General features: G+C 50.6%; 1 protein-coding gene across 8 annotated transcripts in view; it reads right to left on the bottom strand.

Annotated features, from left to right (window-relative positions):
• Positions 1-1326: 1326 nt before the first annotated feature.
• Ppp6r2 (protein phosphatase 6 regulatory subunit 2) overlaps positions 1327-8431 on the bottom strand; it is a 96879-nt gene continuing 89774 nt past the window's right edge. For 6 of the 8 annotated variants that reach the window (XM_075960331.1, XM_075960326.1, XM_075960325.1 and 3 more), the window contains 7 exons: positions 8189-8313; positions 7757-7920; positions 6498-6654; positions 6316-6404; positions 5476-5689; positions 2317-2544; positions 2067-2226 (listed from right to left, as the gene is read on the bottom strand). In XM_075960331.1, the coding sequence (XP_075816446.1) occupies positions 2178-2226; positions 2317-2544; positions 5476-5689; positions 6316-6404; positions 6498-6654; positions 7757-7920; positions 8189-8313 (1026 nt within the window). In that variant the 3' untranslated portion in view covers positions 2067-2177. Of the gene's footprint in view, positions 2227-2316; positions 2545-5475; positions 5690-6315; positions 6405-6497; positions 6655-7756; positions 7921-8188; positions 8314-8431 lie in introns of all 8 variants that reach the window. The other 2 variants (XM_075960327.1, XM_075960329.1) reach the window with 1 other exon arrangement.

Here is an 8431-nt window from a genome sequence, read left to right as displayed (position 1 = left end):
TTCTGAATGGGCAAAAGGTTGCTGAGTGGGCAGAGGGTTGCCATCTTTCTCGTATGCCTCTTCTGGAACCTGAGTCCATCTTCCTCCAAGGTCCTGTGGTCATGAGCAGCTTTGCTGCAGGGAGGGGACCTCATGACACCCTTGCTAGTGCATGGCCACCCAATTTCTGCAGGCCTCCATGCCAGAGAAGAAAGCTGTCTTTCCTATCCAAATAGCTCTGGAGCATCAGTTGACATCAAGGAGGCTCGGGGTATTGTAGAGGGAGAGTGAAAGACTTTGGAAAACTATTCTGAACCCTAAGGACAAAGGCCATACACCCGGGACAGAAAGGAACATGGGCTCATAGGGAGAAAAGGTCTTCAAGGCAGCTAGGAAAGCAGAAATGTGGCTAAGAGGCAACACCCGTAGTGATCTATAGGTCGCAGATCATGGGTCTTATGCCATCTATACCTACTCCTCTTTCTCCTCTGGGGTTACCATGGAGGTCCCTGACCATCCCATCTCAGGACATTGTGTTGATGATTTTTATTGCTGGGCTTGTTACTACTCTCCTTTCCTACTTGCCTGTGACCCCCACCAAAACCAGACATCATTAGCCATGTACTTGCAGCCAGGGCTGGGGAAGGAGGTGGGCAGAGAGGTATGGGTGCTGCAGAGATTGGAGAAATGTCCCAGGATGACTGTTGGTGTTGAGGGCTAACCACTGGTGATCTGGACCCTGCCTGTCTGTAAGGTGGAGGGGTGAGCAGCAAGTGCAAAAGGGGAAGACCCATGAAGATGCCAGAGGTGTGACCCTTCTGTGGTGGGATGTTGAAGCCACCAGTGACTTTGAGCCCCCATGAGCTCTGGTGCTGTATCATCACTACTTCTATTCCCCACAGCTGGGCATGGGATGATCTTAGTTCTTCCCTGGAACTGAGTTGGACCAGGATTCAGGACATCTATCAGTAGGACACATTCTGGGGAGGAAAGGCCCTGCTTTTTTGCACATTTCAGGTTTCAAAACAGAAATGGGGGCGCATCTGAGACACTACCTACTACTACCTGAGCAGGTGAATGCTGGTGGAGAGCCACAGGGCCCATTGAAGACAGACGTGAAGGTGCTGCTGAGAGGGAGGAATGTGACCCTTGGGGCTGAGTCACTTCCAGGATGAGCCTGGGGTTGGGTTGGGGAAGCCTTGAGAAAATGGAGTCGTTAAGTCTGACTGTTCAGGTAGAGCTTTTCATTTCTGTTTCAACATGAGACCCAACTACTGTGAATGAATTTGGGATAGCAAGGGTGTCCACAGAGGCTGGGCTGAACATCTGCAGCTTAACAATACACAGTTTTTCAGTAAGAATGATATTTTTTATTGGGGGTTGGATGCCCTGTCAGAAGGTCAGAACATTTAAAAAAAAAAAAAGTCAACATAGACTTTGAGACTTCTTTCTGGACAATCTGGGCCTGCCCTGTCTCAGCCTCCCAGTGCCCTGTTGTGTTCACTCTTACATGGCTGATGTTGGCTACTACCAGGCACCTCTAACCACCCATTCCAGTGTGCCAGTCCGCCCTGCTGATCACAGAGACAACCCCATCTGGTCCAGAGGGTCTTTTGTTTTTAAGGCAGTCAAAATTTGCAGCCTGATTCAGTGCCAGCTCCCAGGAACCCTGGGCAGCTAGAACTGGGGTTTGACCTTAGGTGGTCAAACTAGTGCCAGACCCCCATGCATTTGTGGGGATCAGGTCTCTCCAACTCAGGCCTTTGTATCTGCCCTGAGCCAAGGGAGACCCTGTACTGTATAGCTGAGTACAAAGTGCAAAAAACGGCTTTTCCTCCATGCATTCATTAAAAAATACAGGTGAAACCAGAGCCTGTAGATCCACACCCTTCCTGCCCATCTGATTGTGCTGGCACCTCAGGATCTTGTTCCCTTCCCAACTCCTGCAGGTGGAAGCTGCATGTCAGGGACTTCATTGCCGTACCAAGGGCTGGACCTGGGGGTGGCCAGGAGCACCCTGTCTTCCAGTAGGACCAAGGGCAGGCAGGAGAGATGTGAGTTGGGTCATCCAACTGGTTCCAACTGCCAGCTTTACCAAATGCAGCATTTATTTTAAATTAAAAAAAATTGCATCACCAGGTAGTTTTCTTGATAAAGGAAGCAGCCTGACCAGGGCGGGCCATAGCTGGTGGCAGCAGTTACACAGGACCATTTAAGGCAGCTCCTTCTGGCAGGGCATCTGTCTTCCTGCATAAACGGGGAAGGGCAGAGTTGGAAGCATGTGGGCTCTTGGGGTTCATCCAACCCCACCCTACCCTCTTTGGCCAACCTACTCACCTGTCCTTTGTCATTGTCTCCTGGGTGGCAACTATGGCTGGGGCTGCTGTGGTTACCGCCATGACCGGCCCTGGGGGCACTGCAATAGCCACTGAGGAAGAGACAACTACGGTGGCTGCGGGAGGACCTGCCTTGCTTGGTGCTGTGGTGGCCACAGCAGGAGTGATGGTCACTTCTGGAGATGCAGAGCAGGCAGGGGCTAACACGGTACTGTCCGTACACTCAGTCCTGTGTGGCAGATAGGCTTCAGTTATAGGTATCCCAACTTCATTGCTGCCTATGTCATATACCCAATGACTGGTAAAGTGGCTTGATCCAGCAAAGGGCATGGGAGCAGCACACACAGCTCCTTTCTGCCCCTTTCCTCTGGGGTGACTGAGAAGCTACAGCCAGGTGGCTCTGAGTCCCAAACAAACAGTGGGACAAGGTACATGACTACGGTGACCTCAGTCCTCCCTACAAGCAGCACTCAAATCCTGACAATTGTGGAGCTTTGTTTACTGAAGTCCCCAGTGTTTCTGCTTAAATTCAACTCCACCTTTACTCTATCGAAAGGCTCCCAAGGGCTGGACATGGTGGTACATGACTTTAGCCCTGCACTTAGGAGGCACAGGCAAGCAGGTCACTGAGTTTGAGACCAGCCAGAGCTATAAAGTAAGACTTCTTTAGAAAGTGGGGGTAGCTGGGCGCTGGTGGTGCACGCCTTTAATCCCAGCACTTGGGAGGCAGAGGCAGGCGGATCTCTGTGAGTTCAAGACCAGCCTGGTCTACAAGAGCTAGTTCCAGGACAGACTCCAAAACCACAAAGAAACCCTGTCTTGAAAAACCAAAAAAAAGAAAGTGGGGGTAGAGTTGGGGGAGGGACTTATAGGCACTAAGGGTCTTCATACCCAAGGCCAGGTTAGTCTAGCCACAAGTAGCAGATGGATCCACTGGCCTGCAGAGCAAAGATCTCTAGTTCTTTCCCAGGCAGGGGTGCTCAGATGAGATGCAGGGCAAGGGAGGGGGAGGGAGCTCTCGTAAAGGCCAAATAAAACCTGGCAGTGATGCAGTCATCTAACAAGAATGGCCTTGGAAAGGATTTTCTTTGCAGAATAACTGTCTTTTTCAGCAGGTTTAAAGTAGTTCCTTAGGAAGAATTCAGGAAAAGAGGGCTATGGTTTTACAAGTCTCCGTAATCCTAAACTTTTAAGTCAGGCTTAGTTGGGTATGGTGATATACTTCTGTAATCTGCACTACAGAGATGAAGACAGGAAGGTTGTGAATTGGTGAGGCCGTTCTAGGCAACACAGCAAGACTGTCCCAGCCTGTGTGTACTCTGAACCCAAGGAGCTCTGGACTAGGTTGTCCTCTTAGTTAATCTCGTCACACTTGACCGTGAGCCCCTCTCCAAGTCTTGGCTCTACTTTTCCGCAAAGCTTAGTATGGTGTTGGCTTTAGGGTTATGTCTTGCCTGGGGTTTTTAGAATATTGGGTTGGGGGCTCAATGAGCTTTGGACATACACAGCCAAGGGGCCGTGGGCATAGGATATGTGACTATGAACCCAACCCGGACACAGTGGTTCTCAACCTGTGGGCCGTGACTCCTTTAGAATTATACTTTGTAACAATAGCAAAATTATAGTTATGAAAACATTTTGTGGTGGTTGGGGTCACCACAACATGAGAAACTATACTGAAGGGTCACAGCAGTGGGAAGGTTGAGAACCACTGTTATACCAACCACAGATTCCAGCTGGTTGAGCTCCCAGCTTTTCTGAGGGAAACATTTAAGCCCCCAAATCAGAGGGCCCTCCAGAACCACACAGGGTGGTGGGCAGGGCCCTCTGTGCTTGTAGAGGAGGAGTAGGCAGGGCTGCTGAGATCTACAGCTTGAATGCATTATAGTGGACTTGTGCTAGGTAGGCAGTCTGGCTGGTGCCCAACTGTCAGGTACAAGCCAACCTTGGAAGAAGCGTAGACAGGGACAAGACTGGAAAGTACATGGGTAATATTCAGAGCAGATACAAAATCCTTCCACATACGGGGCTAAGGTCAGGAGTCTTGTGAGATGAGTAACTTGCCTCCCGGTAGGATTCAAAATGGGGACTTCCTCCACTGCACCCTGAACTTAGGGTGGAGGTCCTGCCTCAGGGCCTTTGTACAGCTGCAAGCCATTTCCAGTATCCTGGTCAATAGGCAGCTCCTATGCTCCCGTCACACTAGCCCATGAATGCCAGGAGGCACATCGGTTCATTGGTGGACCCCAGTGACTCAAGGGGCATTCCCTGGAGCCAACTCCTGGGACACCTTGGTCCTATCTTCTCATCTTAACCACTCAAAACGGGAAAAAAGGGGAGTGGGGTGGTCAGAGATTAAGAGCACTGGCGGCTCTTCCAGAGGACCTGAGTTTAATTCCCAACAACCACATGGTAGCTCACAGCCATCTGTAATGAGATCTGGCGCCCTCTTCTGGCCTATAGGCATCCATGCAGGCAGAATACTGTATGCATAATAAATAAATCTTTAAAAAACAAAGCCCCTAGACTGGGTTTGCTGGAGAGGCTGGCCTCTTTGTAAGGAGGCTATGACAGTCTTTTCTTCAGACACTTCAAGGAAACTTTGGCTTGACACCTGCTTCTACCTCCCAGCCAGGGCTCAGACTACAACCCTAAGAAATGCTTTATCCTACTGTGTGAGTGTACAGGGCACCTGACTGGAGTCCACACATGCCCTACCACAAAGGACCAGCAGAGGAGGGCTGGCCAGTTCCAGAGTCATGAGCTTGCCATATAGAAAGTTAAGGGCTGCAGGCCTTTCCTCCACTGTCTGGAGCAACCCAGAGCCTGAAAACCAGTTTTTTTCTAACTGGCCTCTGTAGTGGAGGCTGTCCTTTCAAGTTTTTGGCAAGCTCTTGGGAATCCAGGTTCTGTCTTCTATTATGAATCACTTAAAACAGAAAGCATGCACTATGTCCAGCCTTCCCCATAGTAAAGAGGCATTGTCTTTTTCGCGAGATGGCTGCTTCACAGGATCATTAGCCGCTGGGGCAGCAGCAAGGGATTCCAGCTTGGCCACCACTTGTTCTCAGAGACCTGAGATCTGGCAACTGAGCCCGGCTCTTAGTAGTTATAGGAACAGAGTATAAGCCACACAGTATTCACTGGGCCCCCAGCTAACTTGCCATTCCCTTCACACCTGCTGGCAGCAGCTTCCTCTGTCCTGGGTAGTGGGGGGGCTTTCCCACCATGACCTGTGCGCATGGCTTCCACAGCACCAGCTGCCTTCTCGTCATCTTCACTGTCAGATCCCCCAGAGGAGCTGCTGTCAGAGGCTACCAGTGGGGCCTTCCGGGTGACACACACATTCCACGTACAAGGCGAGGTAGGACCAACTGCAAAAGAAGGAACCCTGCGATATTTGTGAGGGCAGAGGGGCCAGAGGGCACGGCTACCATGGCTTGAGGGATCCCAAATTTGCATGTACCAGGTGAAATATGAGAGGCAGAAATGAGTGTTACACGTGTGCATCTGCATGTTCACAGGAACCACACGAATTGCTGTGTACCCTCCATGTGTACCCCCCTCCACAAGATAGGGTATATGTGTGCTGTTCTCAGAGGTGGAAGGCACTTTAGGAGACTGCCATCACCCTCCCTCTCTAACCTGGTCTAGTTGCCAAGGAAGAAGGGGATGGAGGCCAAGAACTTTCTGATCAGGTTCCATATTGGCTTTCCAACAATGACTCATCTACATACTTGACAATATGCCTCAAGGATGCAGATCACACCAGGCTCTGAGGGCAGTCTAATGGCCATGTTGCCCTGTCCTGTACCCCTAAAGCTAGAAGACCTCCATTTAGACATGACAATTCAAATCCCGCAAGTATGTATGGACCCGGATACCACAAAGGCATGGTCACACCTGGGACCTTGACTACTTCCCACTTTCCCAAGGTGATCCGGCCTTGCATTGGGCCCCAGAACTAAACAAGGCAAGTGTCTGAGCTGCTGCTACTCACAAGCTTTCTCTGGGCCTGGACTCTGGCCACCCTCGGCATGGCTGTGGTCCATATCCACAGGAGAGCTGCACCGGGGCCCTGACTCAGAGCTACAAAAGAAGATAGGGACAAACTGAACCCATGGGGCAACATTGGTCCTGACACCCAACAGGCATAGCTCTATATGCTGATGTGTTTGTTACCAGCAGAAAGGCTGGAAGTCGGTGAATTTGGCCCAGCCTTTCTCCTCTGGAGCTGAGGGACCAGCTGCCCATATACTAGAACCCACATCCCTCGCAGCTCCTGGGGCTGCAGACATCGGGTTCACTGGCTCATCAAAAACTGCTGTCCATGTAGTACCTGCCGGGGGAGAGACAAGAGTCAAGAACAGGCAGGGCTAGTATATGATAGACAAGGGAGAAGCAGCATCATATGGAGATGGGTAGAGGGATCAACAGCTCAGCAGGAAGACAAGATGCTCCCAGTTAAACTCCAGAGGAGCCCTTTCTGAAGTGTCAGAGATGACAGGGCTCTCTAGCTGGTGCCTACTGGCCCTTTGCAGAGGGTAGTATGGCCTCAGACCCTGGGACACTTGGGTGTGAGGGCCTCCGGGGTCCTGATACATTATCCACTACAACAGAGCACATGTATAGGCATCAGTGCTTGCTGATGCCGTGCTTCACAGGTACCTGTGAGGTCCCATCTGGCCTCCAGGAAAGCTGATGGTACAAAGAAGGTACTGTCCCACCTGTCCCAACCAAGGTCAAGTGCACTCTGCTCTCTCCTTAACCTTGGATTGGGTGAGGTGTTCTTGCCCTTGCAGCTTCTTGTCAGCCCCAGCTAAATTGCTGGAAATTCCAGCTGGTTTCAGAAAGCTGGTTCTTGCCCGTGTCCTGAGTATCTCAGCACCCCAAAGCAGAAGCAATAAAAAGGATCTCTCTCTTTTTGATTTTTCAAGATAGGGTTTCTCTGTATCATCTTGGCTGTCCTGGAACTCACTCTGTAGACCAGTCTGGCCTTAAACTCACAAAGATCTGCCTGCCTCTGCCTCCTGAGTGCTGGAATTAAAGGCACACACCATCATCACCCAACAAGGGGTCTCTTAAGAGGTAGTACATGGGATAGGTTATGCTACTGAGTACATCCAAGGGGTGGCAAGCAATAGCATACAGATTACATAGGGGTATGCCTTTTTGCCTTCCCTAAAATGACAATAGATACCTGCTGTGCAAATGCAGATGCAGGTACCACAACAGAAGAGAGTAAGAACACTTTGCTCTTGATTCATTGTAGAGCAGAACCCCACCCATGATGATCAGACCTCCTAGAACATTTAATGAAACCACGTGTAAATGGGGAAGTAGATCACTGACAGCTAGACACACAATGGCTCCAAAGGGAGCTCATAAGATATACAAGTCAAATCATGTCCCCAATACCCATGTCCCTTGCTGGATACTACCTTCTGAATCACTCTCTGAGCGAGGACCTTCTTTCTGTGTAGGAGATGAAGGAGTGGCCAATCCAGGAACATTCCTAGCTGCTGCTAAGCCAGCCTTCCTGTCCTGGCCTCCATGTTCCAGGGCATTCTTTGTGTAATTTTCTAAAACATGAGGGGCTCCAAACCTGGGCAGACACAAAGGTAGTAGATGCCTGGTGAGCCTTGGTTAGACACTGGAGAGCCCATGATAGCTCAGGAATTGGGTCCAGGGAAGGTTGGGCACAAGGTATACAGATAAGCACTGCTTGGCTCCCACCAGCTTCTGGTCTCTGCAAGAAGGGTCCCTGCCTCTCTGGGTGTCCAAGAACTTTAATAGAAGCTGGATGTCCAGTGCTTAATCTTGTGCTTGCTCCTCACTGGTGGAGACTTTGGGAGAATGGGTGAACCCCACACCTGGCTCTGGCCATCACCCGGGCAGTGCATCGAGTCTCCTCATCCTCCCAGATGTCTTCTTCCTCATCATCATCGAAGGGCTGGATTCGATCACTGCAGCAGGCTTCAAACAGAGCCGCACTAGGCTGTAAGATGGAATAAAGAGCTGGTTTCTAGAGAACCTGGGAAAGTCTGGGTTCCAAATAACTCCCAGAGGGGCTTAGCTCACAGAACAAGGCTGACAGTATGGGAGGAGGAAGGGAG

The sequence above is a fragment of the Microtus pennsylvanicus genome, chromosome 2 (genome assembly GCF_037038515.1).
Source record: "Microtus pennsylvanicus isolate mMicPen1 chromosome 2, mMicPen1.hap1, whole genome shotgun sequence".
Lineage (NCBI taxonomy): Eukaryota > Metazoa > Chordata > Mammalia > Rodentia > Cricetidae > Microtus > Microtus pennsylvanicus.
The sequence above is the reverse complement of the archived record's forward strand: the minus strand, read 5'-3'. Positions and strand labels throughout refer to the sequence as shown.